Below are 25,543 nucleotides of genomic sequence, written 5' to 3'. Positions count from 1 at the left end.
AACAAAAGATGTTACCAGAAGATTTCTGAAACAAGACAAGATCAAATAGCCTTGATTTAATGACTTTATATCATTTATTTGTCCCTTGTTGGATACTTAGAATATGCTATTTAATTTATACATTTTAAAATTTATAACACACACATATAGGATTATAATTTAATTTGCATCTCATCACACTATGCTCAACTTAAAGTGAACATGTTCCAAAGGTTTGTTAGTAGATTAATAGTCCAAAATTTAGAATATCTATGCTGGGAGCTTCTTACAGGAATGAGAGAACAAACCTGGGCAGACTCCTGGTAATAAAGTGCTGGTTAAGATAGAACATATTACAACAGTAAGGCCAGTTGGATTCTAATTGCAACTGATCTCAAAAGTCAATGCCAGATTGATGAAGGAGAGTCTTAGGAGCAACAGCTCTTGAGAGGCAGAGTGTCCCACGTACAATGAATGTCTAACCTAAAAACCCCCAGAGTGTTAGCAGGCTCAACTCCAGAAATGGCTTCCTACCTGTCACAGCATGTGAATCAATTGCTGTGTTTAATTGCAGAGAAAAGATGAGACTTAAAACAGATATAATCAGCTTTTCTTAGATTATGATAATATTGTAAAAGTCAAAAAACATATTGGTACAAAAACTTAAGAAACTTTAAAAACATAGTAAATAATTTTATTTACATTTAATTATATACATAGACAAGAAAAATACTTCTATTTATTTTTATATCATCATTTAAAAATTGAAATTAATTTATAGATATACCTTATCAACATCTGTAAGAATTTCAAAATTTTCAAAAAACCAGTTGAGTCAGTTTGTTTATTTAATAAATCAAGTCTTTATATTAAAATTATAAATAGGGATATCACTAAGATTATATTACAGTAAAAAAAGAAAAGATTGACATATTTGCTTATTAGTGTAAAGATTATTAAACTATATTTAGTTTTGTGTAGAGCTTTACGTATCAAAATATTTAATATATAATATTGTTTAAGTAGGTTTTCTAATACCTTAAACTTTTACCATGTAAGCAATTATTTGATGAATTTGCAATTCTTAAAGATTGAGACTGAAAAGCAGTTTACTGATCTTACTTTCAGAGCAAGCATCTCTTTCTTTTTCTACAGGAAATTATACTTTTGATTATAGAGATTAGAATTATGAGTATTCATCATTTTTAAATATAGACATTTAAATATTCTTTATTAAGTGTACCATCAAACAAATTTTATAAACTCAGTAATTCAAACCATATATTTCTGGCTGGGCGCGGTGGCTTGTACCTGTAATCCCAGCACGTTGGGAGGCCGAGGCAGGTGGATCACGAGGTCAGGGGTTCAAGACCAGCCTGACCAACTTAGTGAAACCCCGTCTCTACTAAAAATACAAAAATTAGCTGGAGGTGGTGGCGGGCTTCTGTAATCTCAGCTCCTCAGGAGGCTGAGGCAGGAGAATTGCTTGAACCCGGGAGGTGGAGGTTGCAGTGAGCCGGGATGGTGCCACTGCACTCCAGCCTAAGCGACAGAGTGAGACTCCCTCTCAATAATAATAATAAAAATAGTAATATATATTTCTAATGGTTACTTATCCCAACATAATCTGTTCACCTTGAATATCTTACTGACATTTTCTCTATGTGAGAAAAAAATAGTTTATTTTATTGTTTGAAGACAATAATGAAAATGATCTTTTTTATCATCAAGAAAACACAAAAAATATTGGTTGAGTGATGGCAGAAATATAGGGCATGACAGCAAGATAGGTCGATGGAAATATAGCAAACTTTTCCAAGTGTAATGCTGTATCATCATTATTAGCAATTCATTTTCTGAGGTCACTGATACTGGGTATGGAAAAGGGCTTATTTAAATTGAGAAAGAAACATCATTATGTTTCTCATAGCAAGCTAATCTCATAGAACTCTTACCTGTTTTGTGTGGTGTCCCAACCCGCAGGACAGTCGAACGGGCCCTGGAAGGGGGAGTGGGAATGGAGGAGACAAGAAAACACAAGAAATGGAGACACGACAAGTAGCCTGATCAAGTCTCGTTTATTGAATACAGGGTCATGCCTTATATAGGCTGGCAGAGGAAGAGGTTGGGCCAGGGCGGTGACGGGGGGCCGGGTCTTCTCAAATTACAATCGCGCATGCGCCCTGGGTTTGTACTTTTCCCGGGCGCGGGATCGCGCCTGCGCCCTAGGCTGCATATCTTCCTGGGTGGGAAAATGTTTACGCGCGCGCGGGAAAGGTTGGCGCGCGCGGGAACAGTTTAGGCGCGCCCGGGAAAAACTTAGGCGCGCGCGCGGGAAAAGCTTTGGGCGCGCGCGGCAACAGTTTTGGCGCGCGCGGGAAAAACTTAGGCGCGCGCGGGAAGGGTTTGTAAATAAAGAACCCGGGAATGTGCCGTCCTGTCTCCGCTTTGCGGAGATCAAGCAACAGAGGTCGGCTAATTCCGGGCCTCATGGCTCCGGACAGTGTGGTTTACTGAATTTTGTGAATTTTACATGTTTTACCTCTTTACATCCATGTGTTCGGGCACACACCAGGAATCAGCATATTTCATGTCACCCTATCACTTAGGGTTATAGAAGTAATGACATCATGGAAACAGTAATATCAGAAACAGGAAAATTTAGATGCATTCATGTCCCTGTGTCACAAAGTGAGAGAACGGAATAAAGACACCTAGGAAAATACAACGAAATAATAAGATATACTCACAACTTCATGATCGTGGAATTCTAGGCTTCATAGCTAAGATAAAATATCAGAATAGATAATAAGAAAATAGAAAGGTAACATGCTTTCACTATATTCTTTGTGGCTGGAATTAACAGGATTACACCGTCAGGTCTCTCCAAAATTTGGAAAGATCTATTCCCTCTTTTCTATCTTTCTAGTTTTATTAAATTTTTGACAGTAAAATAAAAAACATCTTGTGAACAAGAATATAGCAGTTGCCACACAGGCCAGAAGGAATGCTATCACATCTATAGAGTGGTGCTGGAACCAGTTGAGGTCGTGGGCAGCTGATCGCAGGTGCTTGGCTCCTTTGTGGCGCATGACAAACTCGATCCAGAAGACTGCTCGATCCAGGGGCTTTACACTTTGATCATGGTGAATTCTTGATAATCTCATAGCATTCTGTTTATAACTGGAAGGCAAAAACACGCATAGAACTTAGAAAGTTGTCATTTTGTTTTCACAAAAGACAGGTAGATAAACAGTAGTATATGTTACGCAAGCCAAAAACTTGTTGAGTAAAAGATTGATTCTGGTTGTGACAAGAACATTGTTGGTTGCATAGCATTAAACAGATATAGTGGAGAGACTGAAAAAGAGTATATCCTTAACACAATGGGGTAAAATAAAGATGTGAATAGAAGCTTAGTAAGCCAGTTGTTAACTTAAACCTAATATTTCCATGAAGACATTGACACTCTATGAACTATAATTTCCAGGACTATTCCAATACAAAGCTGATGAATGACTCAATATTGCAGGGAAAATTCCCTAAAACTGTCTACCGGGGGATATTTAACATTTTCTGGCATAATGTATAACATAATCAATGTTAGATCAGTCTGTACAAAGAGTAGTACTTACGAGGGATCGGTAATGACTGTTCTCAAAGCCCTCAGTAAATCTTCACTTGTCATAGTTTTGAAGTTTATTTCTACAGCTGCTCCCTTGGCCTTCATGTGAGCAATGTTTTCAGGCTGATCACCAAAAATGGGAACTCCCACCATAGGGACCCCATGGTAAATAGCTTCATAGACCCCATTCATTCCACCATGAGTGATAAAAGCTTTGGTTTGGGGATGACCTAGTATGCAAATTAGATGAGAAATTGTGAGCTATTTTATTCTAAAATTTTAAAGTAATTTCAAGACTAAAGATGGGAATTATGAGATAACTCACTGAAGCGTACAGCATTTTCTTTAAAAGGAGTGCACATGGAGCATTGTTACTAACGATCATTTCTATCTTCAGAAAAAGAGGCATTAATTCCTTCTGCATTTCATGTCACTCTCATTTTAACAATAGAAAGTGTGAATCTATACAATTTTAGCCAATCCTTTAAATACATCTGCTTCAAAAGTTTAAGTAAAATAAAGTTTTATAATTTTAAATCCTTGCTGAATTTAATTGCTATTTAACATTTATTTATTTTTTCCTCATCTAGTTCATATTTTTACTTTCTCATAGTCTTACCAAGAAGATCATTCTGGGGTATCCAATCATACAGACGAGTATTGGTTCCTAATGCAGATGGTTTTTTTCCTTTGTATCTCCATAACACCTGTGGAAGAAACACATGTATTTCACAGATTAAATCACAGGATATTAGCATTCTAAGGATGTAGATATAGTTATAAATTATAAACTCATTGTACTTCAGGTGATGGTTCCGACAGGGATATGCGGACCTACCGCGTAAACACTGAAAGATATAGTTGGACATTTTACAAATATCTTTAAAAATAATGTGTACCAGTTGCCTATTAAGTATTCTATTATTTTATTATCAATTAAAAATATTTGAGAATGAGAATATCAGTGAATATTTAAAAAATAATTCAGTACTGGCTAATCCTTTTTCATATAAGAATTAAAAATTGTGTAAGTACCTGATCTCTGTGTCATTTTAACTCATGGGATCATTTTACTTCTACCATCAAATTTACAGTTCCCCACAGATATAATTTGCTTTCAATTGTGTGTGCATTTTGGATAATCGGGTGTCTTTTCTTCTCTATTTCCTTCCTGGTCTCTTTCTTCTTATATTTAATGGTTTTATTGAAGAAGAATGAGCTAGAAAATTCCATTGTTCCATGATAAATTTTCTTTGGGATTGAAACTTTTTTTTACATAATTTGTATTTGTGGGACACCTATAAAAATTTTGTACACTTGAAAACAAAGGATGGCATAGATATTTCAAACTACTTAACAGATAATTTCATAATTAAAATTACAATATTTCAAATTCCTAATTAGTATACATGCCTTTATTGAGTTTGATGTATTTTAGCTAAACATAAAATGAAACATCTTTGGATTGTTTATATATATTACTATCTAAAGTGTGAAATTCTAGAATTACAGTAATAAAGTTAAAATTAGTTGAGTACCATAATTACATTACTTAAATAATTAAGTTACTAAAATGTAATTGTAATTGACATTTAACTTTTGAAACCTCTAATTATTTAGAAAGACTACATTAATCTGAGCTTTTATTTCGAAGCAAAAGTACCCTGAATACAGTTTTATACACTCAAATATAAGAAAGGATATTCTTGAGATTGATTCTTCTTTACATTTTTTTATATCAGTTTTCCTTTTTCTGGTTCTTTGAAATAATACATGTCAGATTTTTTTTTTGTAATGGTTGGCGCACGTTTCTAGATTTCAAATCCTAAAATATAAGGTGGGGCTTAATTTATTATTTCTATTTTATTATAAACAAATGACAGTCAAGAGAGTTGTTTCTAGTAACAGCAAGAATCAGTAGGCAAATGATCAATTATGCCCATGTACACTACTATAATGCTTTACAAATTTTGGCACAAATTTTGGTGCCTGTTATACCAAGTGAAAAATGAGATTCAAGACCCAAATAAAGCCATACTGTCTCATTATGTGAGTAGCTGCTTATCAGGATTGGAGGTTTTACTGACCTTCTGTGGGATCTGGGCAAGGGCTGAAGCAATGATGTTAGCCTTTTCTTCTGAAACATTTTGAAACAGTGACCCCAGAGAAAACACCACAATACCATCTTCTCCTGAACTCTGGACAAAATTTTCCATTTCCTGAAGATAAAAATTTCTCTGCATTACAGAGGTGTAACATAATAAAGATTAAAATAACGGTTATTTACACTTCTAAAATAAAGACTTGAGAAATTATTAATGTGTAGTTATATTCTGTTCCTATATGCTGATGCACAGAACCATCTAGTCTCTTTATAGGAAAGTGTATGTATAAAACATATGGCTTAAAATATAATAATTCATTACTAGAAAAGGCATACAACCAAAATAGTATAGAAAAAGTTTCAGTGATAAGAGTACATTTCTTTTCATGTCCATGTCATGTAGACACAAAATCCTAAAAACTAAATAATTTGCTAAAATATAAAATTATTATTTGATGAATGACATCAGCAAGATGGTAGAATAGAAGACCACCAGCATCAATCCCTCTTAAAAATACAACTAGCAAATACTGAAATATAAAAATTCCACTCTGAAAGCATCAGAGCTCAGGAGAAAAGTGAAAAATCTTATGGGTTCATTGAAATTAAAAAATCCATGAGCAGAAAGAAGAAAGTTCATTTGTGCTGCATCAATCCATTCTCCAAACCAAAATAGTACCACTCACAGAAAACTTCCCTGTACCTGCAATTACACAGGTGGAAGAAAATAATTGCAGGTGGACATTCAATCCCCGTATCACTGTGTGAATCATTGTGAGAAACCTTCTTTGTCCCATACCACAGGAGGTATTAGGAGTGTCAGAAGGGTTGAACCACCTGGGTTGAATTGGAAGCAAAAAGCAGAAGCACTGATCACAGCAAATGGCAAACAGATCTTGGAAGAAGCTTTGCGGTCCTATCAGCAGGGAATTCACACTGAGAGGGTCCAGGCAGCACTACAGTAGTACAAGAGGCACAATCCAAGGGAAGGCTAGAGTCTTTGGTTAGATTTCACAAATATCCCAGGTGATCATACAGAGCCCTTTTCTGACCCAGAAACAACTATCAGGTCAGTAACTAAGTTGCAGTTATTTCTTAAGCCTTCCCCAACCTAGACATTACTACAGGTTTGGGTTTAAGTTCTGGCATAGCATTATGTTTTCATGGTAATGATAAGTCTTCCCCAGACAGGAAAACAACAGCATGGAAGAGATTTAGCTCTAGTACACTATTTAGGTTCTGTTATCAACTATAAGCTCTCCTCAGAAAAGAAAGAATCCTCAGGGCACTGATTCAGCTCTGATATTAAGTAGTAAAGATTTTTTTTTTTTTTTTTTTTTTTTTTTTTTTTGAGACGGAGTCTTGCTCTGTCGCCCGGGCTAGAGTGCAGTGGCCGGATCTCAGGTCACTGCAAGCTCCACCTCCCGGGTTTACGCCATTCTCCTGCCTCAGCCTCCGGAGTAGCTGGGACTACAGGCGCCCGCCACCTCGCCTGGCTAGTTTTTTTGTATTTTTAGTAGAGACGGGTTTTCACCGTGTTAGCCAGGATGGTCTCGATCTCCTGACCTCGTGATCCGCCCGTCTCAGCCTCCCAAAGTGCTGGAATTACAGGCTTGAGCCACCACGCCCGGCCAAGTAGTAAAGTTTTAACACCACTTCATAACACCTTAAAAAGCTGAATCAGATGGCTATCTTTCTTTCTTTCTTTCTTTCTTTTTTTTTTTTTTTGAGGCGGAGTCTCACTCTGTCGCCCAGGCTGGAGTGCAGTGGCCGGATCTCAGCTCACTGCAAGCTCCGCCTCCTGGGTTTACGCCATTCTCCTGCCTCAGCCTCCCGAGTAGCTGGGACTACAGGTGCCCGCCACCTCACCCGGCTAGTTTTTTTGTATTTTTAGTAGAGACGGGGTTTCACCGTGTTAGCCAGGATGGTCTGGATCTCCTGACCTGGTGATCCGCCCGTCTTGGCCTCCCAAAGTGCTGGGATTACAGGCTTGAGCCACGGCGCCCGGCCGGCTATCTTTTTAAATATGCAGGTATTAATGTAAAGAGCAAGCATTGTTAAACAACAACAACAAAAAATTGGGAAAATGACATCTTCAAAATAAACCAATCAAGTTTCAATAATGCACCAAAAGATTTGAAGATGCTTAAATATCTGACAACAAATTCACAATAAATCTCTTGACAAGTTCAGGAATCACATAAACTGTAAACAAAAAACTAAACTAAATAAACTTGGAAAATAATGCAGACACAATATTAGGCATTTGAGAAAGAAGTCATAATAATAAAAAGAATGAAATCCTTAAAATGCAGGATAAAATTGTTACACTGAAAAACTCATTAGAAAACTCCAACAGCAGACTTGATTAAACACGAAAGAATCAGTAAGCTCAAAGAAAGAAAATATGTAATTACTCAATCAGAGGAATAAAAAGAAAAAAGACATAGTGGCAGCCATAGAACTTATATGACACTGTGAAGGGAACTACTTCCACATAATATAAGTTTCGAATGGATATGAGATAGAAAAGAAAGTACTAGAAAACCAACTCAAGATAACAAAGACTCAACATTTTCCAAATTTGGAGAAAAAAAATAATTATCTGGGAACAGTTAGCTTAGACATCACCAAACGAATTCAATCAGGAAGTAATTTCCAAAGGCAGATTCTAATCAAATTACCAAAAATCAAAGAACAAAAACAATACTGAAAGCAGCAGGAGAGACAAAAACAAAATAAAGCAAAACAAAACAACAACAACAACAACAACAAAAGCATAACACATTCAATAGTGTTCCGAAACTGTTTTCAGTGAATTTATCAGCTAAAATAAAATAAAACCCTTGTAGGCAAGAAGAGAGTGGGATAATATAGTCAAAATGCTGAAGTAAACAAAAATTTGAAAAGCCTTTAATCCAAGAATACTATACTCATCAAAGCATGCCTTTATATATGAGGAAGAGATAAAGATTTTTCAATACAAGTAAAAGCTAAGAAAATTCACCAACACCAAACCTGTCTTAGAAGAAATGCAAAGGATATTTTTCACACTAAAGGAAAAGGACACTAACAGGTAACAAATAAAAATATAAAAAGTCACTAGTAAATGTAAATATATAGACAAATTCAGAATACTCTAATGCTCTAATTGATATTTAGTAAAAAAGCATAAAAGAAAACTAATAAAGGTAATAACTACAACAATTAAGAGATAGACAACATAGAAAGATGTAAATTGAGACATGAAAAAGTCCAGCTGTTGGGTAAATATTGTGAAAATGCAGAGTTTAATTTTTTTTCCTTTGGAATTAAAGTTGTAATTTATGTAAAATAACCTCTTATAACTTAAGGTGTTTCCATAGCCTCCTGGTAACCTCAAAGCAAAAACCTATAATAGACATAGAAAAATTACCTAAATGGAATTAAAACATACTACTGGAGAAAGTTACTTGACCTCAAAGGAACACAGTAAGAGAAGGGAGTAAAGGACAAAATAATCTAAAAACAGCCAGAGAAAAATTTTAAAAATGGCAGTATTAAATCTTTAATTGTTAATAATATTCTTAAATGTAAATGGATTAAATTCTTCAATTAACATATATAGAGCCGGCCGGGCGCGGTGGCTCAAGCCTGTAATCCCAGCACTTTGGGAGGCCGAGACGGGCGGATCACGAGGTCAGGAGATCGAGACCATCCTGGCTAACATGGTGAAACCCCGTCTCTACTAAAAAATACAAAAAACTAGCCGGGCGACATGGCGGGCGCCTGTAGTCCCAGCTGCTTGGGAGGCTGAGGCAGGAGAATGGCGTAACCCAGGAGGCGGAGCTTGCAGTGAGCTGAGACCCGGCCACTGCACTCCAGCCTGGGCGGCAGAGCGAGACTCCGTCTCAAAAAAAAAAAAAAAAAAAAAAAAAAAAAAAAAATATATAGAAATGGCTAAATGGATAAAATAAAAATACCCAACTATATTTTTCCTATAGGAAAATTACTATACCTATAAAAATATGCATAAACAAAAGTAAAGAAGTAGAAAAAGCTATTCAATTCCAGTGGAAAAGAAAAATAAAAATTAAAAAAAAAAAGCAGGAGTAGCTATTATTATATCAGATTTGATAGACTTTAAGTCAAGAATGATTTTTAAAAAGACAAAGCCGTTACATAATGATAAAGGAGTTAATATTGCAGCAGAATATAGCAATTGTAAACATATGTGTCTCTCGTGCCAGAGAAAATATATAGCAAATATTAATAGACCTAAAGAGTGAGATCAGCTGTAATACAAAAATAGTAGACTAACTAAAAACCCTAATTACAGCAACAAACAGATAATCGAGACAGAAAATCAACAGAAGAGCATAAGAGTTAAACTGCACTCTAGATAAAATACAGGAGTTAAACTGCACTCTAGACAAAATAAAACTAACATACATTTACAGAAAATGCCACTCAAAAACTGCAGAATGCACATTCTTCTCAACAGCACACAGAACATTTTCTGTCAGATTACAAAAGAGAAAACTTGACACATATTAAAAAGTTCAAATCATCTAATATAATTTTTATAATCACAGTGAAAAAAGACAAAATCAATAACAGAAGGAACATTATAAACTGTACAACTATGTGGAAATTAAGCAGCATGGGAGTACATGAAGAAATTTAAAAGTAAATTTAAACATTTTCTTGAGACAAAACCGGCTGTATAATATAGCAAGATGAATGGGATACAGCAAAATCAGTTCTAAGAGGAACGTCTACAACAATGAACACATGCATCAAAAAAGTAATAAGATTTCAAATAAACAATTTATGATAATATCTCAAGAAATTAGAAAAACAAGAACAAGGAAACTCAAAATTTTTAGGAAAACAAGATATTTAACAAAGATAAGAGGAGAAAAAAATGAAATAGAAATAAAATACAATATAGAAAATCAGCAAAATATTGACAAAGCTTTAGTGAAGTAACTGAAAACAAGATAAAACAAAACATAACAAACCAGAAAAGACTCAAACGAAATGGGAGATTACAAAGAGAAAAAGGAAATCAGGCAGAGGGGCTCACATCTATAATCCCAGCATTTTCAGAGACAGAGGTTGAAGAATCATTTGAGGTCCAAAGTTTGAGAATAGCTTAGTAAGAATCCATATCTGCAAAATTTGAAATAAATTAGCCAGGCTTGGTGGTGTATGCCTGTCTCAGCTACTCAGGAATTTGAGGTAGAAGGATTGCTTAAACCTAGGAGTTTGGGCTTCATTGAGCTATAATACGGTCACCACACTCCAGCATGGGGGACAAAGTGACACTTCATCTCTAAAATCTTAAAGATTCTTTAAAAAATGAAAAAAAAAAATGACACTAGAAATAAAAGGATTCTAAGAGGCTACTATGGACAGGTATATGCCAAAAACTGGAAAAATCTAGGAAAATAAACAAATTACTGGACACATACAGTAAAATAGGACTGGATTATATAGAAATAAAAATAAGGAGAGATAAATAATGAGGAAGAAGTTTTTAAGCAATAGTAAAGTCTCATTTAAAAAGTCAGTGAGCTTTATAGCAGCATGATTTATAATCCTTTGGGTATATACCCAGTAATGGGATGGCTGGGTCATATGGTACATCTAGTTCTAGATCCTTGAGGAATTGCCATACTGTTTTCCATAATGGTTGAACTAGTTTATAATCCCACCAACAGTGTAAAAGTGTTCCTATTTCTCCACATCCTCTCCAACACCTGTTGTTTCCTGATTTTTGAATGATTGTCATTCTAACTGGTATGAGATGGTATCTCATTGTGGTTTTGATTTGCATTTGTCTGATGGCAAGTGATGATGAGCATTTTTTCATGTGTCTGTTGGCTGTATGAATGTCTTCTTTTGAGAAATGTCTGTTCATATCCTTTGCCCACTTTTTGATGGGGTTGTTTGTTTTTTTCTTGTAAATTTGTTTGAGTTCTTTGTGGGTTCTGGATGTTAGCCCTTTGTCAGATGAGTAGATTGCAAAAATTTTCTCCCATTCTGTAGGTTGCCTGTTCACTCTGATGGTAGTTTTTTGTTTTGTTTTGTTTTTTTTTTTTTTGCTGTGCAGAAGCTCTTTAGTTTAATTAGATCCCATTTGTCAATTTTGGCTTTTGCTGCCATTGCTTTTGGTGTTTTAGACATGAAGTCCTTGCCCATGCCTATGTCCTGAATGGTACTACCTAGGTTTTCTTCTAGGGTTTTTATGGTATTAGGTCTAACATTTAAGTCTCTAATCCATCTTGAATTAATTTTCATATAAGGAGTAAGGAAAGGATCCCGTTTCAGCTTTCTATTTATGGCTACGTATGTTTATTGTGGCACTATTCACAATAGCAAAGACTTGGAATCAACCCAAATGTCCATCAGTGACAGGCTGGATTAAGAAAATGTGGCACATATACACCATGGAATACTATGCAGCCATAAAAAAGGATGAGTTTGTGTCCTTTGTAGGGACATGGATGCAGCTGGAAACCATCATTCTTAGCAAACTATCACAAGAACAGAAAACCAAACACCACATGTTCTCACTCATAGGTGGGAACTGAACAATGAGATCACTTGGACTCGGGAAGGGGAACATCACACACCAGGGCCTATCATGGGGAGGGGGTAGGGGGGAGGGATTGCACTGGGAGTTATACCTGATATAAATGACGAGTTGATGGGTGCTGATGAGTTGATGGGTGCAGTACACCAACATGGCACAAGTATACATATGTAACAAACCTGCACGTTATGCACATGTACCCTAGAACTTACAGTATAATAATAATAATAAAAAATAAATAAATAAAAGTCAGTGAGCTAAGGTCTTCCCTATGAAATTCAGCCAAATTTAAAGAAGAAATAATATCAATTTTTCTTACTTTCCAAGCCATCAAAAAGGTAAAAATACTTCAGTATCATATTGTGAGGCTAGCATTACCCTGATCCCACACTAGACAAGGAGATGTGTGTATGTGTGTGTGTGTGCATGTACATATAAAATATATATTAATATATAACATATTTTATATATTAAATATATATAATACATATTATATATATTTGCCACATATATGTATAGGCCTATATTAACCTATATATATATATGCCAATATATCTGATGAATAAAGATCCAAAAGTCATCAACAAACTAGTAGCCCACCAAATCCAACAGCATATTAAAAAGATTACACAATATGATCAACTGGAATTTATCCCAGGGATGCCAGGATGATTCAACATATGTAAGTCAATACATGTAATGCACCACATCAACAGAATGAAGGAAAAAAATAGGTAGATAGAAAGATGATAGATAGATAGAGAAAAGTCATTTAATAAAATATCAATATTTCTTCTAGATAAAAATTCTCAAAATAGTAAGTTTCTAATAAATGCATACATAGAATAATGAAGCCCATACATGATAAACACACAACTACCATCATATTGAGTGGGGAAAAGTAGAATGGTTTTCTTTTACCTAAGATCTGGAACATGACAAAGATGCACACATTCACCACTCTTATCCAATCTAATACTGGAAGGTCTAGCCAGAGTAACTAACCAAGAAAATAAATGAAGGACATAAAAATTGGAAAGGAAGAAATAACATAGCTCCTCCTTGCAGATGACATGAACTTATGTAGAGAGAAACCTAAAGACTTCATGAACACAACACTTATGATTGATAAATTCAGTAAACTTTTATAATATAAAATCATAATCCATAAATTAGTGTTGTTTTGTATGCAAATAACTATCTGCAAAAACTTAGAAAAACAATTTCATTCAATATAGCTACAGAAAATAAAACCCCCAAGAATATGTTTAATGAAGTAGGCATAACATATCTACAATGAAAACTATAAAACAAGGATGAAAGAAATTTAAGAAGACACAAATACTTAGAAAGAGATGTCACATTCTTCAATTGGAAGAGTTTGTATTATTAAAATGTACATACTACCCAAAGGAAACTGCAGATTCTTAACAACCTCTATCAGAATACCCTGACATTCTAAACAGAAATAGGAAAACACATTACAATTGTACAGAACTACAAAACACCAAGGTCAAAGCAACTTTGATCTAAAAGACAAAACTGGAGGCATCACACTACCTGACTTCAAAATATATCACTTAGAGGGCTTCCATTCGAAGATGGCTAAATAAGAACAGCTCTGGTCATTAGCTCACACTATGACTGATGCAGAAGGTGGGTGATTTCTGCATTTACAACTGAGGTACCTGGCTCATCTCATTGGGACTAGTTGGACAGAGGTTGCAGCCCAAGGAAGGTGAGCTGAAGCAGGGTGGTGTGCAGCCCAAGGAAGGTGAGCTGAAGTGCAAGGGGTCAGGGGATTTCCCTTCCCTGGCCAAAGGAAGCCATCACAGACTGTACCTGGAAAAATGGAACACTCCTGCTCAACTGCTGCATTTCTCCCACAGTCTTAGCAAATGGCAGACCAGGAAATTCTCTCCTTTACCTGACTTGGCAGGTCCCACACCCACAGAGCCTTGCTTACTGTTAGTGCAGCAGTCTGAGAGTGACCTGAGAGGTGGCAGCCTGGTGGTGGGAGGGCATCTGCCATTGCTGAGGCTTGAGTAGGTAAACAAAGTGGTCAGGAAGCTCAAACTGGACAGAGTCCACTGCAACTCAGCAAGGCCTACTGCCTCTATAGACTCTAACTCTGTGGGCAGGGCATAGCTGAACAAAAGACAGCAGATTACTTCTGCAGGGTTAAACATCCCTGCCTAACAGCTCTGAAGAGAGCAGTGGTTCCCCCAGTATAGCGGTTGAGCTCTGAGAATGGACAGACTGTCTCCTCAAGTGGGTCCCTGATCCCCATGTAGCCTAACAGGGAAGCACTTCCCAGTAGGGCCAACAGACACCTCATACAGGTGAGTGACCCTCTGGGAGGAAGCTTCCAGGGGAAGAATCAGGCAGCAATATTTGCTGTTCTGCAGTATTTGCTGTTCTGCAGCCTTTGCTGGTGACACCAGGCAAATGGGTCTGGAGTGGACCTCCAGCAAACTCCAACAGACTTGCAGCTGAGGGATCTGACTATTGGAAAGAAAACTAACAAACAGTAAGGAACAGCATCAACATCCACAAAAAGGACATCCACATCAAAACCCCGTCTGTGGGTCACCAACATCAAAGACCAAAGGTAGATAAAACCACAAAGATGGGGAGAAACTAGAGCAGAAAAACTTAATGTTCTAAAAACCAGAGTGTTGCTTCTCCTCCAAAGGGTTGCAACTCTTCAACAGCAATGGAGCAAAGCTGGATGGAGAATGACTTTGATGACTTGAGAGAAGTAGGCTTCAGAAGGTCTGTAATAGCAAACTTCTCCAAGCATATTCTAACCCATTGCAAAGAAGCTAAAAGCCTTGAGAAAATGCTAGACAAATGACTAAGTAGAATAAATAGTGTAGAGAAGACCAAAAATGACCTGGTGGAGCTGAAAACCATGGCATGGGAACTTTGTGATGCATGCACAAGCTTCAATAGCCAATTTGATCAATTGGAAAATACGATATCAGTGATTGAACATCAAATTAATGACATAAAGCAAGAAGACAAGTTTAGGGGAAAAAGTGTAAAAAGAAAGAAACAAAGCCTCCAAGAAATGTGGGACTATGTAAAAAGACCAAATCTATGTTTGATTGGCATACCTTAAAGTGATGGAGAAAATGGAACCAAGTTAGAAAACACTCTTCAGGATATTATCCAGGAGAACTCTCCCAACATAGCAAAGCACGCCAACATTCAAATTCAGGAAATACAGAGAACACCACAAAGATAATCCTTGAGAAGACCAACCCCAAGACAAATAGTTGTCAGATTCACCAAGGTTGAAATGAAGGAAAAAAATGCTAAGGGTAACCAGAAAGAAAGGTCAGATTACCGACAAAGGAAAGCCCATCAGACAAACAGTAGATCTCTCAGCAGAAACCCTACAAGCCTGAAGAGAGTGGGGGCCAATATTCAACATTCTTAAAGAAAATAATTTTCAACCCAGAATCAGATATCCAGCCAAACTAAACTTCATAAGTGAAGGAAAAATGAAATCCTCTACAGACAAGCAAATGCTGAGAGATGTTGTCACCACCAAGCCTGCCTTACAAGAGCTCCTGAAGGAAGCACTTAACATGGAAAAGAGCAACTGGTACCAGCCACTGCAAAAACATGCCAAATTGTAAAGACCAGCAATGCTATGAAGAAGCTGCATCAATTAATGGGCAAAATAACCAGCTAACCTCATAATGACAGGATCAAATTCACACATTAGAAGATTAACTTTAAATGGAAATGGGCTAAATGGCCCAATTAAGAGACACAGACTGGCAAACTGGATGAAGAGTCAAGAATCATCAGTATGTTGTATTCAGGAGACCCAACTCACATACAGAGACACACATAGGCTCAAAATAAAGGAATGGGCCGGGCGCGGTGGCTCAAGCCTGTAATCCCAGCACTTTCGGAGGCCGAGACGGGTGGATCACGAGGTCAGGAGATAGAGACCATCCTGGCTAACACGGTGAAACCCAGTCTCTACTAAAAAATACAAAAAACTAGCCAGGCGAGGTGGTGGGCACCTGTAGTCCCAGCTACTCGGGAGGCTGAGGCTGGAGAATGGCGTGAACCTGGGAGGCAGAGCTTGCAGTGAGCTGAGATCTGGCCACTGCACTCCAGCCTGGGCGACAGAGCAAGACTCCATCTCAAAAAAAAAAAAAAAAAATTAAATAAATAAATAAATAAATAAATAAATAAATAAAGGGATGAAGGAAGAACTACCAAGCAAATGGAAAAAAAAAAAAAAAAAAGCAGAGGTTGCAATCCTAGTCTCTGATAAAACAGGCTTTAAATCAACAAAGATCAACAGAGACAAAGAAGGCCATTACATAATGGTAAAGGGATCAATTCAACAAGAAGAGCTAACTATCCTAAATATATATGTACCCAATACAGGAGCACTCAGATTCATAAAGCAAGTCCTTAGAGACTTACAAAGAGATATACAATAATAATGGGAGACTTTAACACCCCACTGTCAATATTAGACAGATCAACAAGACAGAAGGTTAACATGGATATCCAGGACTTGAGCTCAGCTCTGCACCAAGCAGACCTAGTAGACATTTACTAAACTCTCCACTTCAAATCAATAGAATATACATTCTTCTCAGCACCACATCACACTTATTCGAAAATTGACCACATAATTGGAAGTAAAGCACTCCTTAGCAAATGCAAAAGAACAGAAATCACAACAAACTCTCTCAAACCACAATGCAATCAAATTAGAACTCAGGATTAAGAAATTCACTCAAAACTGCACAACTACATGGAACCTGAACAACCTGCACCTGAATGACTACTGGAGAAATAACAAAATGAAGACAGAAATAAAGATGTTCTTTGAAATCAATGAGAACAAAGATATGATGTTCCAGAATCTCTGGGACACATTTAAGTCAGTGTATAGAGGGAAATTTATAGCACTGAATGCCCACAAGAGAAAGAAAGAAAGATCTAAAATCAATACCCTAGCATCACAGTTAAAAGAACCAGAGAAGCAAGAACAAATAAATTCAAAAGCTGGCAGAAGACAAGAAATAACTAAGATCAGAGCAGAACTGAAGGAGGTAGGTACACAAAAACCCTTCAACAAATCAATGAATACAGGAGCTGGTTTTTTGAAAAAGATCAACAAAACAGACAGACCACTAGCAAGACTAATAAAGAATAAAATAGAGAAGAATCAAATAGACACAATAAAAATGATAAAGAGAATATCACCACTGTTCCCACAGAAATACAAACTACCATCAGAGTATACTATAAACACCTCTCTGCAAATAAACTAGAGAATCTAGAAGAAATGAATAAATTCCTGGACACATACACCCTCCTAAGTTAAGCCTGGAAAATTTTGAATCTCTGAATAGAAAAATAGCAGCCTCAAAAATTGAGGCAATAATAGTCTACCAAACAAAAAAAAAAAAAAAAAAAAAAGCCCAAGACCAGATGGATTCAAATTCTATCAGAGGTACAAATAGGAGCTGGTACCATTCCTTCTGAAACCATTGCAATCAATAGAAAAAACAGCAAATCCTCCCTAACTCATTTTATGAGGTCAGCATCATCCTGATACCAAAGCCTGGAAAGACACAACAACAAAAAAAGAAAATTTTAGACAAATATCTCTGAGGAGTATAACTGCAAAAACCCTCAATAAAATACTGGCAAACCAAATCCAGCTGCATGTCAAAACGTTTATCCACCACGATCAAGTTGGCTTCATCCCTGGGATGTAAGTTTTGTTCAACATCCACAAATCAATAAATGTAATCCTTCACATAAACAGAACCAATGGCAAAACTCACATGATTATATCAATAGATGCAGAAAATGCCTTCAACAAAATTTAACACCATTCATACTGATAACTCTCAATAAACTAGGAATTGATGGAACACATTTCAAAATAATAAGAGCTATTGATGACAAACACATAGCCAATATCATACTGAGTGGGCAAAAACTGGAAGCATTCTCTTTGAAAACTGGCACAAGACAAGGATGCCCTCTCTCACCACTCCTATTCAATGCAGTGATGGAAGCTCTGGCCAGGGCAATCAGGAAAGAGAAAGAAAAAAACGTATTTAATTAGGAAAATAGTAAATCAAATTGTCCCTGTTTGCAGATGACATGACTGCATATTTAAGAAACTCCTTCATCTCAGCCCAGAATCTCCTTCAGCTGACAAGCAACTTCAGCAAGATCTCAGGATACAAAATCAATGAGCAAAAATCACAAGCATTCCTATACAACAATAGCAGACAAACAGCTAAATCATGACTGAACTCTCATTCACAATTACTACAAACAGAATAAAATACCTAAGAATCCAACTTACAAGGTATGTGAAGGATCTCTTCAAGGAGTACTACAAACCACCACTCAACGAAATAAAAGAGGACACAAACAAATGGAATAACATTCCATGCTTATGGATAGGAAGAATCAATATTGTGAAAATGGCCATATTGCACAAGGTAATTTATAGATTCAATGCCATGCCCATCCACCAAACTACCGATGACTTTCTTCACAGAATTGGAAAAAAACTACCTTAAAGTGAATGTAGAAGTGTAAACGAGCCCACATTGACAAGAAAATCCTAAGCAAACATAACAAAGCTGGAGGCATCACAGTACCTGACTTCAAACTATATTACAAGGCTACAGTAACCAAAACAGCATGGTAATGGTACTAAAACAGATATATAGACCAATGGGACAGAACAAAGGCCTCAGAAATAACACCACACATCTCTAACCACGTGATCTTTGACAAACCTGACAAAATCAAAAAATGGAGAAAGAATTCCCTATTTAATAAATGGTGTTGGGAAAACACACTAGTCATATGTAGAAGGCTGAAAATGAATCCCTTCTTACACCTTATACAAAAATTAATTTAAGATGGATGAAAGGCTTAAATGTTAGCCGTAAAAATCCTAGAGGAAAAGCTAGGCTTAAAAATCCTAGAGGAAAACCTAGGCTATACCATTCAGGACATAGGCATGGGCAAGGGCTTCATGACTAAAACACCAAAAGCAATGGTAACAAAAGCCAAAATAGACAAATGATATCTAATTAAACTAAAGAGCTTCTGTACAGCAATAGAAACTACCATCAGAGTGAACAGACAACCTACAGAATGGGAGAAAATTTTTGCAATCTACCCATCTGACAAAGGGCTAATATCCAGAATCTACAATGAACTTAAACAAATTTATGGGAAAAAAACAGACAACTCCATCAAAACGTGGGCAAAGGATATGAAAAGACACTTCTCAAAAGAAGACATTTATGAAGCCAACAGACACATGAAAAAATGCTCATCATCGCTGGTCATCAGAGAAATGCAAACCAAAACCACAATGAGATACTATTGCATGTGAGTTATAATGATGATCATTAAAAAGTCAGGAAACAACAGATGCTGGAGAGGATGTGGAGAAATAGAAACACTTTTCCACTGTTGGTGGGAATGTAAATTAGTCCAGCCATTGTGGAAGACAGTGTGGAGATTCCTCAAGGATTTAGAACTAGAAATACCATTTGATCCAGTGATCCCATTACTGGGAATATACCCAAAGGATTATACATCATGCTATTATGAAGACACATGCACACATATGTTAATTGCAGCACTATTCACAATAATAAAGACTTGGAACCAACCCATATGTCCACCAATGATAGACTAGATAAAGAAAATGTGGCACATATACACCATGGAATACTATGCAGCCATAAATAAGGATGAGTTCATGTCCTTTTGAGGGACATGGATGAAGCTGAAAACCATCATTCTCAGCAAACTATTGCAAGAAAAGAAAACCAAACACCACGGCCGGGCGCGGTGGCTCAAGCCTGTAATCCCAGCACTTTCGGAGGCCGAGACGGGTGGATCACGAGGTCAGCAGATCGAGACCATCCTGGCTAACACAGTGAAACCCCGTCTCTACTAAAAAAAAATACAAAAAACTAGCCGGGTGAAGTGGCGGGCGCCTGTAGTCCCAGCTACTCGGGAGGCTGAAGCAGGAGAATGGCGTAAACCCGGGAGGCGGAGCTTGCAGTGAGCTGAGATCCGGCCACTGCACTCCAGCCTGGGCGACAGAGCGAGACTCCGTCTCAAAAAAAAAAAGAAAAAGAAAACCAAACATCACATGTTCTCACTCATAGGTGGGAATTGAAATAGGTGGGAATTGAACAATGAGAACACTTGGACACAGGAAGGGGAACATCACACACCGGGGGAAAAAATGGCACTACTAGAAAACAGTATGGAGGTTTCTCAAAAAAATATTAAAAATAGAATTAACAGGGCAGGGAAAATCACACACCTGGCCTGTTGTTGGCTGGGGTGCTGGGGGAGGGATAGTCTTAGAAGCACCTAATGTAAATGACAAGTTGATGCATACAGAAAACCAACATGGAATATGTGTACCTATGTAACAAACATGCACATCATGCACATTTACCCTAGAACTTAAAGGATTATATATATAGATGTCATCATCAAAACGGTATGGTAGTGGCATGAAGACAGATATATAGACCAATGCTATATAGAATAGAGATCCACAAAATAAATGTATGCATTTACTGCTATTATAGTATGGGTAGTTGAGCCCTCCACACTTCATGTTAAAATTTGATCCCCCATATTGGGGGTAGAACCTAACAGAATGTGCTTGTGTCATGGAAGCATATCCCTCATGAATAGATTAATCCCCTTCCTGAGAGGGGAATGTTTATTAGTTCTTATAAGAGCTAGTTGTTTAGCAAAACCTGGCACTCCCCCACATCACCTCTTTGTGGACTCATCTCTTGTCATGTGACCTTTGCATATACCACCTCTTGTTTGCCTTCTACCACAAGTGGAAGCATCCTGAGAACCTTGCCAGAGGCCAAGTAGAAGTCAGTTCTGTGCTTCTTGTACAATATGCAGAACTATGATTCAAATAATTCTATTTGCTATATGCATTTTCTAGTCTCATGTATTCCTTTATAACAACACAAATGGAGGAAGATAGCAGCTAATTGACTTTTGACAAAGGTGCCAAGAACACATAATAGAAAAAAGACAACCTTTTCACTAAATGATGCTAGGAAAACTGCATATCCACATGCAAAAAATGAAACTAGACCCCTATCTCTTACCATACACAAAGTAAGTAAAAATGAATTACAAATTTAAAATAAATACCAAATATTATACAATTCCTAGAAGAAACGATAAGAGGAATGATTTGTGACATTGGTCTAGGCAATGATTTTTTTTTGGATAGGACTTCAGAAGCACAGCCAACAAAAGCAAAAGTATATAAATGGGTTATATCAAAGTATTGAACTTGTGCAGAGAAAATGAAGCAAACAATAGAGTGAAGAAACAATCCACAACACGAAAAAAATTTGCAAACTATGAATCTGACAATGAGTTAGTATCTCAAATATACATAGAAGTAACATCAGTCAATAAAAATTAATTACTAATTTGATTAAAAAATAAGCAAAATACCTGAATAGACATTTCTCAAAAGAAGACTATCAGTGACTAAGAAGTATATTGCAAAATGCTCAAAATCACTAATTATCAGGGAAATGCAAATAAAAACTAAAATGAGATATCACATCACCTTTGTTATGGCTATTATCAAAAAGATGAACAAAAAAACAAGTGTTAACAAGTATGCTGAGAAAGAGGATCTTTTATAAAGTGTTGAGGGAAATGCAAATTATTACAATCAGTAAGGAAAACGGTATAGTAGTTTCTCAAAAATTGAAAATAAAACTACCATATGACACAGCATTTCCATTACTGGGTATATATTTAAATAAACTAAAAAGTCATAGAGATAGCTGTCCTTCTATGTTTACATCACCATTATTCATATACCCAAGGAGTGAGTCAACCTAAACATCCTTTAATGAATAATACATAAAATATGGAAAAATATATGCATATATATATACGTGTCCATTCCATTGGATATATATATGCTTTTTTGAATATATATATTCAATGGAATGAATATATATATAATTGATATATATATTCAATGGAATGAATATATATGTAATTGAATATATATACACACATATATTCAATGGAATGGATATATGTATCATGTGGGTTTATCTGTATAGCTATAGATATCAAATCCATTATATATTTATATATCCATTCCATTAGATATATATAAGCGCTATTTCTATTATATATTAACTTTTATAGCTCAATAGCATTCCACTGGAGAGAGAGATATATTTTTTTCCAATGTGTATATATATACATTTCATTAAATATATATATAAAAGAATGAAATTCTGTCATTTGTAGAAATATGAATCAACCTGCCGAGCGTAATGTTAACTGAAATAATCCAGGCAGAGATAGCATGGTATCCCTTATATGTGGAATCAAAAAAAATTAATCATAATGGAAGTAGAGAGTAGAATTGTGGTTACTAGAGGGTGAAGAGATAGTAGGGAGGACAATGAGAAATGGTGGATCAATGGATTCAAAGTTATAATTTGGAAGAATACGTTCTGTTATTATATTAAGTTGTTGGGTAACTATAGTTAATAGTAATGTATTATATATTTCAAGATAGTTAGAAAGCAGGTTTTTGAATGTTATCACCACAAAGAAATGATAAATATTTAGATGATGGGTTTATTAAGTATCTTGGTATAATTATTATACAATGTATAAATGTATTGCAATACCACAGCATTTCTTTTAAACATGTGCAATTATTATATGTCAAATTTTAAAAATAAAAATAAAAATAAATATTTAGTGTAAGACAGCCCTAAACTGTATCTCAATTAAACTTGTAAAATTATCAGCACGAAAGCTTTTATCTAATAAATTAATACTCTATGGATCCAACTTTTTAAAAAAATGACTTCTATGATTATTTATGTGAGTGTGTGTTTGTGTGTGTGCGTTTGTGTGTGTGTGTGTAAAATTTGGAGTGTGAGGATAAAGGCTAATAGGCATGGGAGATTACCTAGAGAATGATGAAAATTGTCACCTCTCCTTCTGTATCTCTATTTTAGATACAGATGCCATGACTTACAAGAGCTTGATTTTCTGGTATAACTTTCCTGGTAAGTAAAATTATATTCACAATTAATAAATAAAATTGTATTCATCAATACACATCTTACCACAAAGCCCGTAATTTTTCTGGAAATCCTACTGGCTCTGAAACCTTCCTAAAAGGATTTTGATTATATTTCCGTAAAACAGGAAATGAGGTTTTTCTTTTCACCCTGTAGCAATTGGTAAACCTAGTATTGTTACCATAGCTATTGTGGTAAATTCTTACAATTTTATGTTGTCTAGCTATGCATTTAAAATATAAGTTGAACTTTCCCATAGCAGAAGCAGGTCTCAGTCAACACTGACTCTACTTAAAATCTTCCACCTCCTTCCATTTCTTCAATGTGTTCAGTCAGTATCTTTGCTTACACACTGCCTCCTGATAACCATCCTATAGGACATCTAGATACAACCCACTTGGACTTGCATCACTGATCCTCTGTACTCCACAGTGACTGTGCAGATATGCCAAAGTGACTACCTTTCAGTCTCAGAATGCCTCCAAGGAACTTCTGCCTGCTTGCATTAAACCTCCCAATTACAGTTCCCCACTGGAAACCCACGTAGGTAACACCCTGGATCCCAGTAAACATTTTGGAACACAGATCCCTCACTCTCTTTCTTGGTCTCCATTCATTGTCGAATGTGCTTTTCCCAGAGAACTTTCTTATTCCCAGTGTCCCTGTAAGGGATGCTGAACTCTTCTCTAGAAATGGTGAAAGTGCACAGCTTCTGTTATTTTATGCGTTTGGTTAAGTTTCTCCTCTGTTTCTCACTTGACCAACACAAACACAACATCTGGCCTGGTCACGATTTCCTATAGAGTGTTTACCTTTGTAGAAATAAAGAAGACATAGGACATACAAGAGACACATTGGTGTCTTCCAGTGTAAACAAGTTCCCTATAAGAACAATCTTGGTATAGATTGCACACTTAGGCATTAGGCTGTTCATCACAATAAAAAGTATCTCATGAGAGGTAGATTATGAATTTCCATGACTAAATACCCTGGAACCTTGTCAGGTCAAAGCTAGAGCTAATAGCCACTTTTGGGACAATGAACTCAAGACATACTTACAAAACTATTAAAAATCGAGAACAGTTATTACTCACTTTTGCTTCTCAATACTGTTTCAACATTCCTTGAGCTATAATTTTTTTCCTCTAATCATTTAGGAATATAGTATACAATTTTGTTTTCACTCAAAAAGAAACCCGCAGGCTGCAAAATCATTTCCATGAGCTCTACTTTGTCCTGATGACTATCAATATTTAGATTTCTGTCTACAGAGATTGAAACCTTGTTTTTCTCAAGTGGTTTTTATAAAACCTCATCTAAAATTCTCATGAGCTCTAAGTGGATAGTCACAATACAGAATTCATCACACAAATCACAAACAAGATTACTTCTAAGTACTTATTTGAGTAAAAGCCATCACTATCTTTAAACGCGTAAACATTCCATTTATAGAAAATTTCCTTTATTTCTTGTCTTCCTTCATCACTTATTTTCTCTCACTCACCAACTCCTGTGGAATGTATCCAATATGTCTCATGAAAATACGATTATTTCTGTACTATCATGACAAATATCCTTGTTCATAAGCCCAGTTTGATTGTGAGAAAGGATTGAACATTCTTTTTAGTGATCTTCATGGCTCCAATCCTGTACTAATTCAATGCATTATCCAAACTATTGTAACACTAGTATTTTAAAATTTATTCTAATCATGACATTCTTCTGCCTACTTTCTTATCACAATGCAGAAAACACATATATCACCTATAAAAGCCCCTGTGGCATGGAAAATAAATACAGAGTTGCAAACAGAAGACATTCAACATCATCTTTCTATAACTAAGGTTGTAATCTTTCAGGGGAAAACAAGTCATGTCATAAAGTACATAATATTCCTTAATATAATAGTCCTACCTTAGGCAAAGGTTTGGCAGGTTTACAGTGCAATCCTCCTACAAACTCAAAATTAGGTTGGTATGGTTGAGGATATTCAAAATCCCAATATGTTCGTATTAGCCATATCTCAGCTTTTCCCACAGTCTCACATAATGTAGTGGGCCTTCCTAAATAAAATAAATAACAGAATGAATTAACATATA

The 25,543-nt window shown here is 36.1% G+C and overlaps 1 protein-coding gene across 1 annotated transcript in view; it reads right to left on the bottom strand.

The window, feature by feature from the left end:
• Positions 1–2,490: 2,490 nt before the first annotated feature.
• Positions 2,491–25,543, bottom strand: part of UGT2A3 (UDP glucuronosyltransferase family 2 member A3) — a 30,272-nt gene continuing 7,219 nt past the window's right edge. The window contains exons 2-6 of the mRNA XM_033214532.1: positions 25,359–25,507; positions 5,692–5,823; positions 4,224–4,311; positions 3,615–3,834; positions 2,491–3,162 (exon numbers count right to left, since the gene is read on the bottom strand). Coding sequence (XP_033070423.1) covers positions 2,883–3,162; positions 3,615–3,834; positions 4,224–4,311; positions 5,692–5,823; positions 25,359–25,507 — 869 coding nt within the window. The 3' untranslated portion in view covers positions 2,491–2,882. The remainder of the gene's footprint in view (positions 3,163–3,614; positions 3,835–4,223; positions 4,312–5,691; positions 5,824–25,358; positions 25,508–25,543) is intronic.

This window comes from Trachypithecus francoisi, unplaced genomic scaffold (assembly GCF_009764315.1).
Source record: "Trachypithecus francoisi isolate TF-2019V2 unplaced genomic scaffold, Tfra_2.0 Lachesis_group1, whole genome shotgun sequence".
NCBI classification, from domain to species: Eukaryota; Metazoa; Chordata; class Mammalia; order Primates; family Cercopithecidae; genus Trachypithecus; species Trachypithecus francoisi.
The sequence above is the reverse complement of the archived record's forward strand: the minus strand, read 5'-3'. Positions and strand labels throughout refer to the sequence as shown.